Source organism: Pseudopipra pipra, chromosome 1, assembly GCF_036250125.1.
Source record: "Pseudopipra pipra isolate bDixPip1 chromosome 1, bDixPip1.hap1, whole genome shotgun sequence".
NCBI lineage: Eukaryota > Metazoa > Chordata > Aves > Passeriformes > Pipridae > Pseudopipra > Pseudopipra pipra.
Window position 1 is genome coordinate 72,804,103 of NC_087549.1, and position 22,950 is coordinate 72,827,052.

Consider the following 22,950-nt stretch of genomic DNA (forward strand, 5'->3'; position numbering starts at 1 on the left):
TGACCTTATAGGACATTATGGTATTTGATTTCTTCCTGTTTAAATTGTAGACTGGGAAGGGGAATCTTCTAAGGGAAAACTCTAATGTACTTTAGCTCTGAAACAGAAAAAGATTCTAAAGAATCTTTTTGCTGTGGAGTTTGGTCTGCAGGAAGTGTTCCCCTGTGTTTTCTTCTTTCCAAAGCATTAAAAATTTTATTATAAGGAGCAGACTTTTCAAAGTTTTACAGTAATTCATTCAGCATTCATAGAGGGGCTTTCAGAATTTTCCCTTCAGACAGAAACTACACAGTAAAAAATTAACATTATGCCATTAGTGGCATGTAAAATACCAAGACCAGTTTACATTCTGGAAATACTGTTCTATATGTTCCTTGGTCAACATTATAGCTTTCGACAATGAAGTGACTAGGTTCATGGATGAGGGAGAACAGTGGATGTTACTTATTTCAACTCTATTAAGGGTTTTCGATTGTGAGCTATGCTGGTGATGATACATGCCTTCAGTAGGGTCTCCCATGCCAGACAGGTCCAAACTGAAGGGGTAGATAAAACCATGTCCATGGACAGGATGAGCCGCTAGCCTTCTGGCAGGCATCCTAGGAGAAGGACAACTCTAACCCCAAACCTGGGCAGATGGAGCTCGCTTAGCCCTGTAAGGCCATCCATCTAAGAGAAGGACACTCTAAACAAACCTACGTCCTGAGGACCTTGCTGTCAGCGTCCAAGCTCGCTCAGTCTTGGCAGATGAACCTTAGGATTAAAGGGTTGGTCCAGTTCCGCGCATACTGCGTTTCACCTAAAAAATCCATTGCGCAGGCTCGAAGGCCTTACCCACATTTGCAGAGCCCTGTAGTGATGGGCAAGGGTCGAAACGGCAGGTGAAAGGTGCACTGGAAGCTGTAGACCCAACCCTGCATGCAGGCGTTTCAGGATATTGGTCATTTGAGACTGACCGGAGATGACAGTCTCTTTGGGCAGCACCCTGAATGACCAAGCAGTCTTTTCAAGGACAGCACTGCTTGCTCCACTCAGAGAGGGGCCTAGAAAAGGTGGCCTAAAAAAAGCTCATCTCCCCTTTCACCCGGTTGGTTAACCGCGGCCAACGGGCATCTTCTACTAATGCGGTCACACAAAGATCCAAAGACAAAGGCATGTACCTGCCTCCAAAAGTGTACCCAAATTGACTCTAGCATGCTGGAACATCAGTCCCATGCTTGATTCTGCAGATAGTGGATGTCCTGAGCATTGTTCTGCCCTAATCGCTCACGAACTGTCACATCTCAACATCGACATAGCTGCTCTCAGTGAAGTTCATCTCCATGAAGAAGGCAGCCTCAGAGAACATGGTGCCGGTTACGCACTCTTTTGGTCAGGTAAACCCAAAACCGAAAGGCATCTCTCAGGAGTTGGCTTCATGATTAAAAACTCTATTGTTCCTAAACTCGAAAATCTGTCGACAGGTCACTCTTACCGCATTATCTCCCTACGCCTTCCACTCCACAACAAGCAACACGTTGTCCTCTTTAGCATATGTGCCCCAACTTTCCAAGCTGACCCTGTCGAAAAAGATAAATTCTACACCGACCTGCGCCACCTTACCCAAAAGGTGCCTGCAGATGATAAGATCATTATCCTTGGTGATTTCAACGCCAGAGTAGGAAAGAACTTTAAAGCCTGGAAAGAAGTATTAGGCAAGCATGGTGTTGGAAGCTGCAACGATAATGGTCGACTTCTGCTAGAATTCTGTGCGGAGCAACAGCTCACCATCTCTAATACTATCTTTCAGCAGAAAAATAGTTTGTAGACAACCTGGATGCATCCCAAATCTAAGCATTGGCACCTCATCGATTATGTCTTGGTGCGACAGAGAGATGTCCGCGATGTCCACCATACCTGCGTGATGCCTAGTGCAGAATGCCAAACAGACCATCGACTTGTGCGCTGTAAACTTAACTTCAACCTTAAGTTCAAGCCTAAAAGGGGCAGTATCCTAAGGAGGAGACTCCAAGTTAACAATCTCCAGTCAGCCTCAGTGAGAGACAGATTCCAGGCAAATCTTCAAACTAGGCTCGAAAACCATTCCATAAATTCTATAGATGCTCCCCCTGAAACACTCTGGCACCATATAAAAAACAGCATCTTGCAGTCCTCTGTAGAATCCCTAGGGTTCTCCCTCAAGAAGAACAAGGACTGGTTTAATGAAAACAACCAAGAGACCCACGAATTGTTGAGGAAGAAGAGAACCGCTCACCAAGCACACCTTGCACTGCCATCCTGTCATGTAAGAGAAACAGGCTTTTGCCTTACATGCAGCAAGTTCCAACAGAAACTTTGTGACATCCAGAACAAGTGGTGGATCAGTCTAGCTGAAAAAACTCAATTATGCGCAGATACGGGTGATCACAGAGGATTCTATGAGGCCCTGAAAACAGCATACAGGCCTACATACCAGGTCCAAAGCCCTCTACTCAGCGCTGATGGTCAAACACTTCTGACAGATAAAACCTCCATTCTGAATCGATGGTCTGAACACTTTCAGACTCTTTTCAATACTAGTTGTGTAGTCCAAGACTCAGCTATTCAGTCCATTCACCAGCAACCGGTGAAGCACGAGCTGGATATTGCCCCCACTTTGGGAGAAACACTTAAGACCTTACAGCAGGTGAAAACTGGCAGGGCAGCTGGGGTTGATGGAATTCCACCGGAAGTCTGGAAACATGGGGGCCTTGCACTCCATGCTAAATTTCATGAGTTTGTGGTGTGCTGTTGGGAACTAGGCGAACTACCATCAGACCTTCATGGTGCAGTCATCATCATCTTGTATACGAAGAAAGGAGTTAAATCAGACTGCTCAAATTACTGTGGTATTACTCTGCTCTCTATTGCTGGCAAAATCCTGGCAAGAATACTTTTGAACAGACCCACTGTAGCAGAAGGAATTCTACCTGAAAGCCAATGTGGTTTCAGAGCCAACAGGAGTACCACAGACATGGTATTTGTTCTCAGACAACTGCAAGAGAAGTGTAGGGAACAGAACAAAGGTCTCTATGTAACCTTTGTTGACCTCACCAAGGCTTTCGATACTGTGAGCAGAAAAGGTCTATGGCAGATTTTGGAATGCTTAGGTTGTCCCCCCAAGTTCCTTAAAATGATCATCTCACTCCATGAGGATCAGCACGGCCAAGTCAGATATGGCAATGCACTTTCTGAGCCCCTTCTAATAACCAATGGTGTGAAACAAGGCTGTGTCCTTGCACCAACCCTATTCACAATCTTTTTCAGCATGATGCTCCAAAGGACCACGGCAGACCTCGATGGTCAGGACGGTATCTACATTTGATACCGTACTGATGGAAGCCTTTTCAACCTGAGGTGACTGAAGGCCCACACTAAGACCTTAAACCATCTTGTCCGGGAGCTGCTTTATGCTGATGATGCCACCCTTGTTGCCCACACAGAAGCAGCTCTGCAGCGTTTAACATCCTGCTTTGCAGACGCTGCTGAGCTCTTTGGGCTGGAAGTCAGCTTAAAAAAGACAGAAGTTCTCTATCAACTGGCACCTCAGGAAGTCTTCCATCATCCCCATATCACCATTGGCCAATCAGAGCTCAAATCAGTCCAGCAGTTTAATTACCTAAGTAGCCTCATCTCCTCAGATGGCAAGATTGACGGAGAGATAGACAATAGGCTAGCAAAGGCATATAGTGCTTTCGGAAAACACTACAGAAGAGTGTGGTGAAATAAACACCTGAAGAAAAGTACAAAGATCAGTGTTTACAGAGCCATAGTGCTGTCTAATCTTTTATATGGATCCGAATCATGGATCATCTACTGCCACCACCTGCGTCTCCTAGAACGCTTCCATCAACGCTGTCTCCGTACAATCCTAAACATCCACTGGTCAGATTATGTGATCAATACATCTGTTCTAGAACAAGCAGCAGTCACAAGTATTGAGGCCATGTTGATGAGAACACAGCTGCGATGGGCAGGGCACGTCTCCAGGATGAAGGACTACCGCCTCCCTAAGATCTTGCTTTATGGTGAACTTGCCACCGGCTGCCGCATGAGAGGAGCCCCAAAGAAAAGATACAAGGACTCCCTGAAACAGCATCTCAATCTTGGCCATACTGATCAACGTAACTGGTCTACTCTGGCCTCCAATCAGGAGGCCTGGAGACACACCATCTATAACGCTGCTGATGCTTTTGAAAAATCACTCTTGAGGAGAAAAGGCAACACAGAAAGAACCGTGTCTTGCAGATTATACCACCTAAGGAGTCTTTCTGCTGGGCCTTTTGTAACCGGACGTGTCTATCGCGTATTGGCCTTTTTAGCCACCAGCGCGCTTGTAACAAACATGGGTAGAGCCCTTCCCAGATCTTCGTTCGCAAAGCCCAGCCATGATGATGATGAGTAAGGGTTTTCAAGATGACTCTCATAACCTCCTGATAGACAAGTCCACAAAGTATGAGCTAGATAAGTGGAGAGTGCAATGTATTGAAAACTGGCTGAGCAACTAGACTCAGAGGACTGTGAGCAGTCATTAAAAGAAAAGTCACTAGTGATGCATGCCAGGGGTCAGTACAGGGTCCAATCCTGTTTAACACCATCATTAACGAACTGCACAAGTTTGCTGATGATACAAAACTGCAAGTGTGTCTGATAAACCTGAGGATCATGTTGTACTTTGTGAGGCACTGGATTATATTATTGGGTCAGTTCTGGGCTCCCAGGTCCTTCAGCTAAGAAGCCCTGTTTATTAACTGAGGTGGTAGAGTTGATGGAGGGCAGAGGAGCAATGCAAAATTAACCAAAATATTATGTTCTCGAAGCAAAATTTTTTCAGAAAGTAAGTGGCTATACAGAACCAAGTCCTATCCGTATCACAGTTTTCATCAAATTCAATAGAAGAATGTATAAATAGAAAAGCATTGTAATCTTCCAGAGCAAGTGGCACAAAACTGAAAACTTCAAATTTTCTCAATAAACTGTGGTTTTCTTGCTTGCCACTTCTGTTTGCAATTTGGGATGCTTTCAGACTGCTCCACATCTACCTCCAGGAACAGAAACCAGATTGTGCTACTCAACAGAAATCAATATTAAGCCTTCTGTTTTTCTCAGTTACTGTCCTGAAGATAAAAATATGTGGCTAAAACAGGATGCAAGGACTAATGCCCTCAGCTTGGTTAAAGCAAAAGTCTAGTTGCCAAAAAACACCTTAGTCCCCCTTATTTAAAGCCCATCGACAGAAATAGTTATCTAATTTGCAAAAAGTATGATAAGTCATAGACTCATCAGCAAACTAATGAATAGCTTTCCCAAGACAGACAGAACAGCTGTAAATCAAATCCAGATCTGACCTTTATGACAGGTTCAGAGTTCAAATGTTTTAAACTAAATTGTTCTCAAAAAGCCTATGACTGACTTAGAGCACTGTGAACAACTAGAATGTGTGAATTCTGCTTGCAGCTTACCAACAGTCTTATTTTCAGTTGTTCAGAAGTCATACTCCAGTAATAAACTGCCACACACTGAGGCTAGAAAAGGGATTTAACTACTTAATCCCAGTACACTTTTAAACAGGCCTGGGCTCTTCCTAATAGTGAAAATTTCTGTGAGTAACAACAAGTCCTGCAAAAACTTCAGTAGAAGAAATCACAGTGATTTTGTGGACTTTTAAGATCAAGGAAGACAGACGATATGAACTGACATCTGAACAGAAGACTTTTCTCTCATTTCAAGTGTTTATGCTTTTTTCAATATGGGTAAAATTACAGAGAAATTAGCACTGCATTGCTGATGACTTACTTGTTCAATAATGCACATATAACAGAAAATAATTGCCCAAATAAATTACATAATTCTTATCCAAACACAGATGATTTGATAATTTCTAAGTAAATTTTTAAAACTTTTTAGTTGAATTGAAATAGTTTTATAAAGCCACAAGAAACGAATCCTGTTTGGAGACATATTAACATGAAAGTCACTTGCCCTGACTAGCACAAGAGAAAAAATCTGCCTTTGCAAAAGCCTGTAATGAGACTTTGATTGACCTGATTCTGCTTGAAAACTGCAACACTCCCAGCCAAGTTCAATTAATTTGCCTTAAAGTAAGGCTTTAATAAAGTGCATAGTTTTATAATAATTCCCCAGTCTAGCCTGTAGCTAAGTAATACAGCTCTAAATAAGAGAGAAGTAGCTGTGACACCTGATAAATTATATTACTTGACTGATTTACGACTTACGTCCTCCTGTTCCGACCTAACAAAGAAAATTCAATTATCCAAGCAGTCTAGGTTCATGACTTTGGGAAAAGATGATCTGAAGCCAAAATTCAAGTATCCTGAATAATTTCTAAATGACAGCATGAAACACTGTTTAAAGTGCAGGAAGTAACAAGGATAAGCAAAGATCGTTTCAATGTTGTCACTTTCTGAAGGCAGCCTGCAAGGTATTTGACAATGTTATTGAAGCATAAAACTTTATTACCTTCAGGTCTAAATACCTATAACTTATAGAAACTTTATAAACTTTCAACACATAGTAAAACTTAAATGGTAAGATGTAATGGCCAACAATAAGATAGCATATTTTAAAAAAAACAAACAGTGTGCAGAGGGAGGATGTTATGTTAGCACAAGAACTTTATTTCTTGTACCTAGGTTTTCTGTATTTAAATATATAATTCCAAAATTCCATTAAGGAATTGTTGTTTGTCAATCAAATCTGAATTTGTCATCAAAATCAGTTCTAAATTCCATAATTCATTTTGTTCTTACTCAGAATACCACAGTTTAACTTCAATAAGACAGTATAAGCGATAACATATACTCCTCCTGACTAGAGGACATGCTGGATTATCAGCACGTTTTATTCTGTACTAAATTCTGAATGCACTATAGATTTCCTGTGGCTAACACTAGGATTTAATAAATCTTTTTACAAGAGATCATAGCCACTAAAACAGTAATTCAGACAAAATTACATCCTGCCTTCAAAAATAACTAGTGTTTTAAGTTTGGCATAGAGAAAATAGTGACAACTGGGAATCTAAGCTCAGATTTCCAGGTGACTTTTTCTCCTTTTCCTTTAAGGAATTTGCAACTTTTCTTCAGAATTTATTTTCCCTTCCTATCACCTCCCCCCAACTCCCCAGCCACTCCAAAAAAGAAAAAAAAGAAAAAAAGAAAGAAAAAAAAAAAGAAGGAAAAAAAAGAAAGAAAAAAGCAAACAAAAGACTCTTTCAAACCAAAATTAGAAGCATTGTCTTTGTTTAATTGCTTTCTGAAGCTATTTTGGGAGCTAATCTGGTCTAACTCCGGCCATGTCAAATTCAAGTGTCTTGTCTAAGCTCATCATTGCTGTTTGCTTATACCTTGGAAAGAAAGTGGTACCTCCAGAGGGTAATTTGTGCCCATTGTACAAGAGGTTATCTTCAATGGATCCCTCATTTCTCAAAGTGCTCTTGCTGGTTCTGCAGACTACAATGGAGTCTAGATTTTGGTAAGATAAATTCAACCAGGAAAAAATCAGTCAACCTTATACCTTGTGAAATTTTTACCCCTGGATTTATAAAAATACGTTTTCAATAAAATTAACAGTGTTTATATATCAGATAATCTTACAGAGCATCAGTATTTTTAATGTAGATATTTAATACGCTTCATAAACACACATTAAAGCCTATGGTAATGCAATTTCTAGACTTTTAATGCTGGACTGTACAGAAATTGCATTAAGATGTGCAACAATGTACAATCCCACTCAGTTTATTTGAAATAGCTGTCTCTTTCCTATCTGAGCACTATATGAAAACCCAGAGGCAAAGAACAAGATGTATTATTCCTTCCTCTTAATCAAACTTCAAATTAGAAAAGCATGTGTGCAAATGCTGCTGTTTGCTTGATTGATACAGAAATCTTACCACACTCAGGAGGAATTTAGAGGGTTTCTGGGAAGAAGTTCTAGCTCTAAGCTCAGACTGCAAAGAAAGTTTGCTTTGCTAGTATCTGACAGTGAAACATGATTCTGCTTAACACGGCATGACTATAGTTGCACGGTGGGAGACTGTAGGCAATGAAAAAATTTTTAACAAATGGCTCCTATCTGCAAGGAACAGAGCACTGATCTTTTGATCAGAACACATCTTTGGTAATGAGGTATGCCAAGCATGCTGTACCAGAATTAATCTTTCTATAAAAGCCAGAAAATTGCTGCAATTCTATATGAAGATAATGAAAAGAATGTTTCACAGTATCCAGGCTCTGGTCAGGTGGAAGTAAGTCATGATGTTTTCTTTCTATCTAGCCAGAAATTATGAATGTGTCTGCCACAATTCATGATTTCCTATTCCCATGGGTTTCTTCTGTTCCAATGACTCTTATTCATGTCTTTTCTTCAAATGAAATCAAGGAACAGTAGAGTGGTGCTGTGTTGGCCCAAATCTAAACCTGGGAGCAGGGAAGTGCTCTTGAATCCTGCACTTTAGAGGCAGTCAGTAAGTTTCATCTGATCAGCAAATCAAAATGGTGCTCCCCCTTGCCCTCCCCCACTAAATGTTCCACTCCATACCGCTCTGACATCCATAATCAGAAAATGACTAAACAAATAGCCTCAAAATAAAATGTGGCTATTTTCACCAGAAGTATATTGGTCAATGCAGCCACTCGGAACACTGATTGAGCTTGATCTTTCATTACAGAATAATTAAAGACTCACTGGCCAAAAAGAATTGAAGAATGAGCACAAATTAATGATAAAATTATAAGGGCACTCACTAGGAAGAACAGACAGATGTATAGTAGTTTCTGCCCTGTCGAGTACTCAATATAAAGTATTTAAATATTCAGTAGTTTTGGGATTAGTCAGCAAAAATTCTTCGCCCAGATGAACATTTCTATTACTGTGCAACATGGCAGGGGCCACCCACATACATTGCACTAGTGATGAATTATTTCCAAATGAATCAAAGCTGCAGTTTCAGCAAGATGCAACAAAAAAGTATGCCACCAGGAAATTCAGGAGTATTATGTTCGAAAGCAAAAAAAAATCTTCAAGCTAATCAGGCAAAGAATGCACCTGAACCACCTCCCACCCCACTACACTGCCCAAAAGCTCTGTTTAACAAAATATAGAGTCTGTTACTTCTGACTATATTCTGTAGGAGTCAGTTCATGCATCAAACTCCAGGAGAGGACTTATGATCATGACTTAAGGGCTGAGAGAGGTGTCTCTGTACCATGTTTAATTTTCTTGCAGCAATGTGATCTAGAACAAACTGGCTCTTTCATTGGTTTACCCTACTAATGTGCTCTCTCTACCTTGCATTGGCTTTTGTATATTCCATTCTTAAGTCTCACATCTCAGCTGTCAGACAAGAATATACCTAGATTTTCTTGCAGCTCTGCTTCTAGTTGTTGTGATAACTCTCCTAAGTCTGTGTTATCTGGCAGGAAAAATATTCTCTTTCTCTTTTAATCTCATGAAATTTTAAAAAGGTTTCATCAATGTCAAAGTGCTGGAAGATAGTGAAAAGAAGCACTGCCACCTGAAAATCTCATAACGACAAGGGAAGTACACCTTTCATATACACCAATCATAGCAGAGCAAAATATGCGCTAAATACTAGTTTGAAATTTAGTTTGAATGAAAACAGGAGAATAGAAGAAACACTTGTGCCAAGAGTTGCTCCATGCCAAAATCTGCCTTGCTATCCACAGCTAAAAGAATCTACATTTCACACTGTAGATTAACTGAATTGTGAATGACACAGAACACAAAACTACGCCTTATCTGGAGCACCATGGATTTTGTTTTATTATTTCACGCAGTTCAATATATATCTTCAAAAAATTATTAACATCCTGCTCTCTCCAGAGAGGCACAGATGTCAAGTGATACAACAAAGGTTTTACAGGTTTTATACAGGATGAAGGTCAAGGGAGCAGGATGGAAGTTTCTAGCATCTTATCGCAGAAGCCAACCCTGCAGCCTCCCCTGCTACCAAAACCTTGACATGTAAACTTAATACAGGCAGGAGTTTAATAATCACTTTCACAATAGTTGGACTGTCTGAAAAATAGTGAGAAGCCCAACGACTCAGAAACTGTTCTCTCTTTTTGATCTTAGATAAGCCAAATATCTTCAGCTATACACTGGGTTTTTTTTCAGCTAACTTGGGTCTTGTGAAGATACAAAAGCCTGTATAAGGTCTATAAATACTAAAATATAATAATAAAAAATCAGTATTTCTTTAGATTATATGACTAAAATATAATACATAAAAAGATACACTGATATATAATTAAAACTGGATAATTCATGAAAAGCATTAATAAAATTAGAAGAACTGTCAGAAGGTTTCCTGTTTTATATATATATATATATATATATATAATATATATATATAAATTTATTCAAAGCCATGTATTACTGATAGGGAAAGAAGAAAATTCTGAAACAAAATAATTCCAATTTAAAGTGATCTAAAGTTAAAAAGATTTGGAAGAAGTTCAGTTTTCTGTCTCAGAAATAAACAAAATTTTAAATTACTAGCAATAGAACAACATAAACTTCTATAATACAAATTATCCAGTTCATAAACTCCTTATTTATTTAAACACCTGTATGAATCTTACAGTCGTTACTTTCACATTACTGAGCAAAAGTTCTTCTCAGCATCGATACTCCATATTCTAGCTAGATATTCAGCAAATATGGTAATGTTGCACAAATTCTCCCACAGGAAAAGCTCAAGAGAGTATAAGGAGATTCTTCCAAGAACCAGATTATTGAAAAGAAAATCAAAATAACTTGGCAAATCTCATAACTGATGGTAAAAGACACTTGCTTAGTCTGAATGATGATGCTACATCCAGGAGAAATACAGGCTGGGTTCCCTGTTGTGATCACTATGTCCTCCTTTTCATTATCAGTTCTGCTACACAAAACACCAGCAAGCAAAACCTTCCACTGTGTACTGAAAATGAAACTGCAGACATCTCGCTAGCAGGAGGCATCATGCAAACACTTTAGCTTTGCTTACCATCTGTCGAGCATCCACTGGTGCCATCACTGGAACAGTAGCGCATTTCAATCCGTTGCCTTCCCACCTCCAGTAAATTTGGGTCAGGCAAGCGCGCTTTGCAGGTGTATCGGAAACGTTGTTCATAGTGACCACCATTGTCTGAAATATTGACTGGGGTCCAAGGTGTCCAGGGAGTTGTTTTTTTTAACTCTGGGCAGGTGTTGGTGTTACAAGGCTGATATTCCTGAAAGAAAAATGGTCATAATGAATACAATCAGCAAATATGACTTTAAAACCACCCCAGAAACCCTCAAAACAGACAAAAAGATAACCAATTAAAAAAAGCCTCTGATACTTTTTCCAGCATTTTCAAAGGTAGTGATCATCAATAAACTTAATTCCAATTTCAAACTGAAAGTGTTTTTTCTGCTTCTATGCAAGCAGAGTATCACACTGCTAAGAGCAATAATATGCCACTACAAATTACGTCTATTATATCCATAAAATCAGTAAAACAAACACTATAAGTACCATGATAAAGCACATCCTTCATAAATTTATAGCCCCAAATAAGGTTTAGCTAAATATGCTAAAGCTTTTAATTAGGAAGCATTCTGATAAACTGCAAGTACTTGACACAAACCAGCAAAAAATAATTCCTTGGAAAAATCTACTGGCATATGAATAACCAAATCACTGTCCATTTTGTGTATTGCTTATGTATTACAAAGGGGATAACAGACAAAAAATGTTTTCTACTACAGATTTTGGCTCCCTGAGGTGCACGTTACTCATAGTTCCAGCATTGCTAAACCTATCTTCAGAAGCAAATTCCCTGTGGATTGAATGCACTAAAAGGAACAGATTGCATCTGAGAAACAAATGTAGAATTGCCAGTATTCTCACAAATGCAGACTTATCAGTATTGTCAGATCTCACAATACCTGTTTTCTTATGAGTATCATCAAGATCTGTAGGTCCTGTCTATTCATTTTCCAGAGTAAAATACAATTCATCTCATGCAAATGCTTTGTAAACTATATGGATGAAATTAAACAACCATTAAATATCAAAATAAATTCCCACTGACAAAAAGAAACAGGCACCAGTGGAACAATTTTTAAATTCTCTTGCTACCTCTGACCTCTTAGAGAGAAACTTAGCAGGAATAACCTTCTGAAAAGGAGCCCATTAAAGTTTGTAATTCCATTAAATTCTAAAAAAAAATAAGGAAACAATAGAAATAGTGGTTTTATCACATAGTACAACCTCCTTCTTCCATAACTCCTACCCCAGCTGATGCTACCATGTTCCAACAAGCAATAGATTACCTGCTCCTCTCTTTCCCATGGTGATAATAGCTTTTTTATCTCATACTTTCCTCAGTCCACTACCTCTTCTCTCAGATAGTCTAACTTATTAATATACACAATGAGTTTGAGAGCAATTGCTTTCAATCCACATTTTGGTTTAAGTGCTGTGTTGCAATTTCAGATCTAAAAGAAATTTCTTTGTCTGAAAGCCCTTCTAATTTTTCCATCTGTTAGAACTGGAAAAAAAAATCCCCAGGAACCTCTGCCTCACTTATAGAGCAATGCACCGGAGAACCCAGTGTTATGTTCACGATTCTCATGTTCAGAGGCCAGATGGACTTGTGACAAACTTCCTGCTTTTACAGTTTTGTGGAATTTCAGAAAGAGAGAGTTTTTAGCCCAAAGGCTTCAGCTGGACTACTCCTGTTTGCTCCTCAAGGCTGTGCAAAGTTCCTTCCCACCTAAAACCTGATGATTACTGCTATGGTGACCACAGGAGTCATACTCAGGCACCATTTAGGAAAGAGGATCTCTTTAGAGCAGAGGACTGGATCAACCTTTCTGGGATCTGAGTTTCAGTCTTGACCGGTTTCTGGGTCAGAAGACAGCAAAGAACAACCAAACTACCTTGTCCTGTGTACAGCAGGGGAAGTAATTTTCTTCATGACTCCTCGAGGCAACTATTTAAATCAGGTATGTTTTAGACTGAGGACAGAACGTGTATGACTGTTCTTGCAGCATATGAATTGTAAAAAAAGAAATCACAAAATTAACAGATGTCAGCCGCAGTCAGAACTACCCTGCTTGTTATCTGAACTGGCTACTCACCTCCAACGTGCAGTCCCCTCCAGTGACTGGATTACAGTGCATCTTTTAGCAAGAATACTCTGCCTTTCCCTCCTTTTTTTTTTTAAAGACATCTAGCACTGATGAGTCTATCACCTCCCTGCATCAGCTGTTCCACTATTTAGTAATCCTCAAAGGCAACAAATTGCAAGTTAATTCAAAGCTGCATTTTCCACTTAATTTAATTTTCCAGTCACTGAATTTTGCTGTGCTTTTATTAATGATACTGAAAGTGTTTCTTGTCCCCTACCTACAAAAAAGTTTTTCATGACCAAGTACTCATACATAATGATAAAATAAGTTGAAATTCTTAAAGCTGTGCAGGTTTTAAAACCTCATCTCGAGGTCCTGTGCACCCCAATGTCTTCCTTCTGTCCTATTTCCTTATTTTACTTAAGACTGGACACCAAAATTTGACTTGGCATTCTAGAAGCAGTCTTATCAATACAGCATGCAAAGGCAAACACGACCCCATTCTACTTGACAGTCTGACTTTAATATGTACATTATTACATTAGTGCTTTTTCCTTCCACAACATTGCACAAAGAGCATAAGTAGACTCAATTATCTCTGATAACCTGTCCTTCTCTAAATCACAGCTTTACAACTACATATAGTTTCCTATTCCACATAAGAGGCGGATATTTGGCAATATTGAAATACATTTTATTAGCTTCTGCAATTTTCTAGCATGTTATACACTACCTCAATAATCTCTGTCATGCTCAAGCCTTACTGAAAATGTCTTATATCACTGTCTAGACTGTTGATAAAAATGTTAAGTGCTATTGACCCAAGAACTGATTCCAGGCAGACTCTGCTAGACACATCCCAGTAATTTATATGTCCATTGACATCACATTTTTCAGCTTGTCAATGAAACGGCTTTTAATCCATTTAACATTTGCCATATATTTCAGTTTTCTGAATCAAAGTATTCCTGTTGCAAATGCAAATGAACTGGAAAAGGAGATCTGCTGCATCGCTTTCAAACATCTTGAAACGCAAACTCTTTTCTAGTAGTATATAAGCAGGAAAAATTCAATCTGTATAATAGCTACTACAGTGTTTGTTTCAGTATAGTCACAATGGTCTAAAAGTTTCAATACCTCATTTATTATTGATTTTTGTACCGATATTTTTCAATCAAAAATAAAAGTTACTAGAAATGTGAGAGCTTTCTTTGCTCACCATGGCATAGACAGGTGAGGGTCATGTAAAGTAGAATATGTGAGATATGCAATGAACCTTTTGTCAAATAAAAATAGGCAGTAGAGGAAGAAGTTAATTTAGTGGCAGCATATTGAATGTTGCTTTGCTAACACACATCTGAGATGAACACGTCAGCTCACTCGCTTCTGGAAAGACAGACTACTAGTATTCAGTGTGCTTCAGGATGTGTAGTCCCTTCATACACCATAACAGAGGGTATAGTCTTATGCTATTACATGAGCCAGAAAGAAAGATGTTCCTGAAGAGTATCTGTGGAGACAATTTATTAGTTTTTTCTTTCTTCTTGCTTGGTGCATAGCTTATATGAAAGTTTGACTGATGTCAGGCTTGATTATTCAACCATGAGATAATACCCATGAAAGGCCCAGAATGTCAGGGGAAAGAAAAGTACACATTGTTTACCCAAAAAATATTTACAGCAGTAAATAATCTCTCTGTGAGAAAATGCAGAGGACTATCACCACAATGGATGACTCCGTGAAGTTCTGGCACTGATAATGACCTGGCAGAGCCTGCTGGCTGCTCTCACGAACAGCTAGTGCAGCAAACTGCTCTACCAACTACCACATCTGCCATAGAGGAATTAGAAATTGCACGGTGCTTGTTGAAAGCACCGATGTGATCTGATTCTACAAAACTCCAGTATAAGGAGAACAATGATCTTGCTCTGAATGGTCTTAGATTTGAAAATAAGTAAAGGAGAGGAGAGAAAAGGCACAATTCTGATCACATATGGCTATATTAAGTGCTGCTAGCATGGAGACATAGTCCAATTGGGAAGATTTGACAGAGACTGCAAATATGGAAACTGATACTTTTGCTTCAATTATCCTCCCCTTATCACCTTGTCCAATGCTTGAAAAATTTACTCAAGCAGGATTTCAGGAATATAGCCCTCTCCAAAGCAATTCTACTGTCTAGAATCATGGATACATTGATCAAGTAACCACATATGTCTCAGATGAATAAAAATCTCAGATGAAACACTGAGGTCTAAGCTGAACAGTGGTAAGACAGAGTTAGAAAAGCAGTGAAACATTCTGCTTCAACAGAGGAACTGAGACTGTGGCCACTAAACTCCACCTCATACATTCCACATGGACTGAACGAAGAGATGGGGGTCAAGATCTCCTGGGAGATTCTCCAGCTACTCATAGAAGAAAACTTCAGGGGCTCGTTTGATAGGTTTAAGTACATTAGTTCTTTGGGTACACTTGTGGACTCAGAACACGAATTACTTGAGGCCATTTACAGACTCCAAAAGTATCATTGCAATAGTTCAAACTTAACCACATCCTCGAAGTTCTCTTTGCAAGTTGTCCTAAAACTTGTGCTCTAATTCATCATATCATGGCTTTCAGTTTAGGGTAGATTTAGTCAGTGGACACTGTTAAATTACGGCCTGGCTGTACCTGGTAAAGATGCCATAAAATAAGACCTGTAAAGACTAAATTTTAGGGGACAACTCAATGGATCATTGGGAATTTTACACAAAATATACAAATAAATATATGCCTCCCAAAATACATGTCTATGAAAATGATAAATTAACATAAATAAATTATCATGAAGAATACTGGTGGCAATATGAGAAAAGGCATCATAAATTAAAATCATAATTTGGAATCATAGAACATAAATATTGACTATGCCATTAAGCAACTACCTTGCTTCTGTTTTTAAATAATATTTCCTAGTATTTGTGTATAATGAAAAAAAGAATATTAATATCATGTTTTCTACCAAGATTTATTTAGAATTATTTGGTTATATTCGTTTAGAAAAGGACAACTAAAATATTATTTTCAAAACATTTCAAACTGTAGGAGACTATTGTTAAATAACATAGAACAAATTTCTACTGTTTTCTCATGGAGGATATAGGACACATTAATTTTTTCTTTGCTCTGCATAGCTACTTTAGTCAAATTCCTGGCAATTTTGATAATCTCTGAGACTTTTCCTCCTTGTTTAAGTTTTATTTAAATTAACCAAACAGCATGATAGTCTGATACCTTCTTAGGAAACTAACCTAAAATATTATCTACATTTGAGCTACAATTTTTTTTATTAAAACAAGAATTCAAATAGAGAGTTCTATTCCTACTTATGTTTATATTATGGAGGGATTTCTCCTAACAAACTCTTATTTCTTTCATGTATATAGTATGTCTAGGTTGAATGGACTTCTTTAGTTCTCATCTGTGTTTTTCTTTCTCACTTGTTAGTGTTACAGACAAGACAGCTAAATCAACATTACTAGTCTGTTTAAATATTTTCAGTTGTCTTTTATGTTTTGCTTTTAATATATGGAATTATTTTTCAAATATTTTTGGAATCATCAAACAATCCATTGATTAAAAAGTACTATAAATTTTGGCTTTTTGTTCCATCATGCTAAACTTCAGTTTGACTGGCCCAAAATGATTCTTCAGATATTAAGATATCAACAGAAAAGAATGTTGCTGATTCATAAATCGAACGGTGTAGGATGTCACCTGGGACAAGACAGGGCTGTAAGGTATGAGAACCTGGGTGTCTCAACCATCTCTCAGTCTTTGAGTTTGTCACAGCAATATGTGGTTAAAGAAAAGGATAGCTCTCACATGTAACCAAAACAAAGCCCCCAAAAATGTAACAGTGTTAATACACTCTAGAGAAAAACAGTTCCAATGTATATGGGGCCTTGTTTACACATTAAAACATGTTTTCTGAAGGACTAATACACCCTCTCTCTCTCTAAGAACCAGAAGATAGATAATATTTGTCTTGAAGTGGTTGATAAACATACTCAGAAAAATCCCTAACTCAACTTGAAAAAATTTATGGTACATTTATTTTCATTACAGAAATGTAAAGCCTTATCCATTTAGAAAAGCATTTTTAAACTAAAACCAAAAAAAGATAAGTCTCTGATCATATTTATATTTATTTCCACAGTTTAAAAAGCCAGGTTCTTCAACCAAATGCCATTAAATATACTGTATTTTAGTGTAATTTTGCAGTTACAATACTATTTCATAAGCATGACATGAAAGAATACCCAAACCCCATTAAGTTCAAGCCATTAAGCAAAGTATCTTCTATATTGTAAATTTTACAGTTATACTTAAAAAACAGATCACAAAAGAATTTTTCAGATCCCCATTGTATTTTAATCACACTAAGACATCCTAGTTTGTAGGCTGTATTTTATCCTCAGTTGACATCAATGAGAGTAGTTTTCTTGATTCCATTGAAATCAGGACTTCAGAGGCTACTGCTCAGTTTAGATGCAATCCTTCAGTGATGTAAAGTAAGGGTAGAAGGTTGTGTCCACAATAGGTTTTTAAAAATATTTTGATGGATAGAGGGAGGAAAATAATTTATCCTACGCAAAAAGAACAAGTTTCTTCTGAAGTGAACAGATGTGGTTTTTTGGCTTCAAATACTGACTGAGCACAACTTTCTGTTTTAATTTTCTGTATTTTAAACAAAAGAATTGGAAAAAAAATCCTTTGGTAAAGGGCAATTTAAAAGGAATTAAAGGTTGGATTTGAATTCCTTTTCCCTGCAGGACTTCAGGGCCTGTTGGGGAGGTCATTAGACTAGAGCAGGTCAGGACTCCATTCCTTCCTATATTCAACATCATTCATTTTACTTAGATAAGAAAAGTTCCTACTTTAATCACCTTTTCATGAACCCATCAAATTTTGGACTGAACAAAGCCTCCACTTTCTCTTACTTTTTCTCTACCACCCATTTGTGTGATTAACTCCTTGCTTGAAAGGCACATTTTATGTCAAACTCATCAAACTTTTCTGAAGGAAATTTTTACTACAGAAAATTACTGTTTTGCAGGTAAGTTCCTGCTTAGGAGATAGGTATTCAGGAGTCATTTGATAGTCAGGAATCTTATTGCAAATCCCGCTTTATCTGCGGTTTTGCATGCAGCATTATGCTCTGGCATAGAATAAACCTGCCTCTTGTTCTAGCAGCTCCACTGTGAGATGGGAACCTCCAGAAGTGGAGGGACTAGAAGTTGGAGATGTCATCACTTGAACTCACTAAAATTTGAGAAGCCCAGAAGGGCCTGTCAAAGGACTAAGGATTAAATTATCTTTGTCCTGAGCATTGTCATTTAGACTGCTGCAAAGCCTGCAGAAAGGAAGTATAAGATATTATTGAGCTGATGAAAACAGAACACAGGGGACCATAAAAAATCAAGGCCATAAGGCTGAAGGGATTGTCCATCTATAAACGATAGCACGAATTAACCAACTCTGACTCAAAAGTGATTTCAGTTATATTGCGACATAGTGAAGGCCTCAACTGCAGTATGAAAGCCATGACCAAAATCTGAGCAACAGCATGACAAGTAGACAGTGAAAAATAAGTATCACTGAAGCTAAATGATGTGTTATTTGTAAATGAATCAGAATTAATCTTATCAGCATTTAAAATCACCATGTAAACAGCAGCTTTGAAATGCATATTTATAAATTTAATTATAAAGAGAGGGAATTAAATTCTGCCTCTAAAATTGAGAAAGCAATATGTGCCATTTGAAAAGACCTGACAAAAAATGTAGCTTACCTGATAACTCAGTACTTTAGAAGTGGGGAGAAGGAGGTTGTTTAAAATTCCATTTTGGGAGGTATAATCAACTGATAGGAAAAAGTGAGTTGCTGCAGCTTAGCAAGTTACCACTCAGCTGGGCCATGCTAAGGACCTGTGCATGTGGCTTTATTCTTACAAAGGGATGATTTACTCTCCTGTAGTAACTTAATTGTTTGTAATTAATTTTAAATACTCTTACTGAGAGGCTTAAGGTTTTTCATTTAGGCCATATAGTTCCTGACAAAAATCTTTAAAATTGCTGAAATAGTTATTATTAACTCCAAATATATTTTTTTAAACTGATGGAAATCATGGCTATCAAAGTATTTAATAATTGAGAGCAAGAATGTTACAATATAATCCAGTAGTCAAAAAGGCATGAAAAGGCTGTCAACAGTTTTAGAGACCGATGCTTTGTAATCACTGGAAATCACACATAAATTACTTTCATCTCTAGTTTTTCTTCCTGTAGGTTTCTAAAAAGAAAAAGAGAGCTATGTTCTTGTAAAAGGAGATCCCCAACAACAAATTTTTAAACACCAAAAATGGAAGCAAATCTGGAACTTCAGTTTTCACAGGCAAAACTGGAGTTACTTGGCTACTTTGTGACCTGGAAACAGGTTGATCCTTAGATACACTTAGATTCACCCATTGGTAGCTATAACGTTTGTCCATGTGCTTTTTTGTCCTGAACTTAGCAATGGGAGAAAGCTGCAATCAAATTTCATCTAGGTTTGTCTGCCACCACATATTACTAAGCCCATAGGTTGCTAAAAAAACATGTAATTGTGAAACAAGAAGAGAAGAAGGTATAAAAGCTGCACAGCCAGTAATTATGAGGTTGACGATAAGGAGCCAGGGTGAAACTTCTATAGAACAAAATGGCTCCTTTCTTTAACAAGGCAGTTTCAAATTCAGCACAGTGGTAAAGTAGTTCTGGAAATGTACATAGTGGGGACACATTTACTTCCATAATACTTTCCACCTGGAAAATCAACTGTGTGAAAAGCCTGCTAACAAGTAATGCAGAAAAATAAAACAGTTCTTACTATCCACAGAGCACACTTTCGGATTCTTATTAATTTATCAATAGTCATTTACTATATGATCAGTGCAGCCTTATATTCTAATTAATGCTTTTATCAGCTGTCAGTTCATCATTGATCTTATTTTCTACAATTAGACAATCCTTTAGGTTAACATGATCTATCACTTTTAAGATAAAAATCTGAGGGAAAAAAAAGATGCAACTACTAATCACTGGTACATCAAAACTGACCTGAGAGTATGAAACTATGGTTATACAGTCATTTGGACAACAAGTATTTAATTTGCAGCTATTTTGTTGTTTTTTGGACTTTTCCCACACTTATTATAAATATTTATAAATTGTGTTTTTTAAAAAAAATGGAAGCAAAATTTGAGAAAACTAATGCTAGAAAGAGCTGAAGCCTGGTTTTGATCTGATTATCCTAATATTCTTACTGTATTTTTCATATTCTTACTGTATTTTTCATGTAAAGGATGACTTAAATGATATACCAATCACTGGGGGGAAAATCCTATAACGTCACCACTCCTGAAAAACCCCTTTAAATGTTAGAGCAGTTCCTAAATGACAGATGTTTAAGTGGTGGAAACAGTAGAAACTGGATAGATGAGGAGGCACGAACTTTAATTCAGAGTTGCCAGTCCAAACACAGAAGCTGTAGTGAAAAACAGAACTTGTTGAAATGTGCAAGTATTTAAATCCATTGAAAATTGATTTAGTCACACAAATGAAACATGTTCAAAGACTTTGATCACTTGCACCTTCTGATGAGGTAGCAGAAAGACTATGTTCTGCATTTTAAAAAATGAAGCCACTTAGTAAGGGATCTGAGTATGTATTTGGAAGTTCAATGAAGATGGCAAAATACAGTTGCCAGAGATCCCTCCAGCACCAGATGGATTTTATGTCATCTTCCAAAACTCCGAATACTAGGAAGCTCCAATTATCTACCAGGAGGGAATTCAAGAATGGAAAGTTAATGTGCATACGTGCATCCATGTCTTCCTAGCTCAAAGGCTGCTCTTCTGTAAACGAGTGAAAGGAGAAAAGCAAACACAACTCCCATTACCCAAATTCTTTTAAAGCAAAATTGTGGGGTTTTTTAAGATGTTGAGAGAGTGGACATGACCTGTGGCAAATGGATATAGAGGGTAGGTCAAAAAAATCATTTCAGGCCTTGACCCAGGCACGTGGAAGCAAACTGAACAAAAAATGCACTAAAGCACAATTTAATATGCTATCACACCACAGACATCTGCCTTGCCCAGGGCAGAAGTCACAGAGAGCTGACAGATGTGAATGTACACCCACACTTCAATCAATGCTGCTACAGTCAAATATATAAACACAAAATCATCTTCAGTTATAGCTTGTAATCACCTGGATGAGGAAGCACTGCAACAAAAAAAGCCAACATGTTTCCTTCTACCAACTCCACTCTGGGAAAATATGACCTTTAGAAAAGGGAGACACCTGAGCTGGTTAAATTGCTGTAGCAAGCATCAGTTTAAGTCTTATGTCAGAGCCTCTGGCTATGTGGGGAAAAAAAAGTCCACAAAAAGTTAAAGAACAATCAAAATAATAGCAAAAAGATTTTACAAGTTACCTAGTTATAAAGCAGAAACACAGAAACAGATATATGAAAACTATGCCCATAGTTGTGATAATAAATGTAAATTCAAATTATCTATAAAGTTTCACAGGTTTGTGCTTAACATGCTCAGTCAGTGAATTTGCAGAGGCAATTATAAATATACAATTGTCTGTCATTTTCTCATGAGTCTCTACTTCTCAAAGCTTGTACACTTAACACAGGATTCAAATGCCCAAATGTAGGGCTCTGTTGCCATTTTTAACAATATGGGTTATCTCCTTTAGCTTCCAAACTGCTCTAAAAGCTTGTGGGTCTCTCACACTGCTTCTGATATAACTCTACATCACCCAGGTGTTCCACATGCATCATGGCTTCCCAAAAAGTAACACATTTGTTTAGGCAAATCTGCATCCTACCCTTGCACCCCCCAGTGGAACCCATGATTTTTCAGAATTGTGTCAGAACTGAACCTTCTGTTTCACATTTTCTATTTAATTTGTGTCAATCTAAAAAACTCCCTATAAAAGAATTTCTCTCATAAAACACTTTTAACTTTTAGCCATTTTAATGCTGTTGGTTTTATATAAAGTTTATTTACAAAGGGTTTAATTTGTCACCGTCACATTTTTGAAACTCTGTGGTTTCAAAGAAAACATTTTTTGATCTTCAGCCAATTTCTGGTAAGACAGATGTTTCTGGGGGAAAAAAAAGGCACTAAAAAAGCACTAATATGCTGGCTTCATACTATGCTCTGTTTCCAGTATGAGGAAGATACAGCAAAAATAACTGCGTATGCTTCCTTTGCATCTCCTCAAATGTGAGCTGTTCTGTAGCTGGCATGACTCTAGCATAAAACAGATCAAGTTTTAATTGACAATAGCCTGTGTGTTTCAGCTCAGAACTTCTGAACACTATGCTCCACTGCTCTGGTGAAATTCCTTAGGAGAGGATTAAAGCCCTTTTATTTTACACTTTGTTTGAAGTCTCAGCAAAAAGGCTAAGCACAATATAGGGGAAAGGTGGCACTGCTAAAGATATTCAAGTCAGAAGGTTAATGAAGAAAAAGAAAGGAGAAAGAAATTAGAGACTGAAAAAAAAGTAGGACAGAGTATACTGTGGTAATGAAAATAAACTGACCAGGAACAGAGTATGATTCTCTGATAATGTTAAATCAAAGCACATTTCAAATAGAGCATTTTATGAGTTTCAACAAGTTGAACGCATAAGAACAATCTATTTTCTTAACACAATACTCGTGAGGGCTCTTAAATAAGGACT

General features: G+C 37.7%; 1 protein-coding gene across 8 annotated transcripts in view; it reads right to left on the reverse strand.

The window, feature by feature from the left end:
* The window catches only part of SEMA5A (semaphorin 5A), a 338,112-nt gene that overhangs the window by 29,480 nt on the left and 285,682 nt on the right, over nt 1-22,950 (reverse strand). For all 8 annotated transcript variants that reach the window (XM_064661194.1, XM_064661239.1, XM_064661203.1 and 5 more), the window contains one exon: nt 11,054-11,279. In XM_064661194.1, coding sequence (XP_064517264.1) covers nt 11,054-11,279 — 226 coding nt within the window. The remainder of the gene's footprint in view (nt 1-11,053; nt 11,280-22,950) is intronic.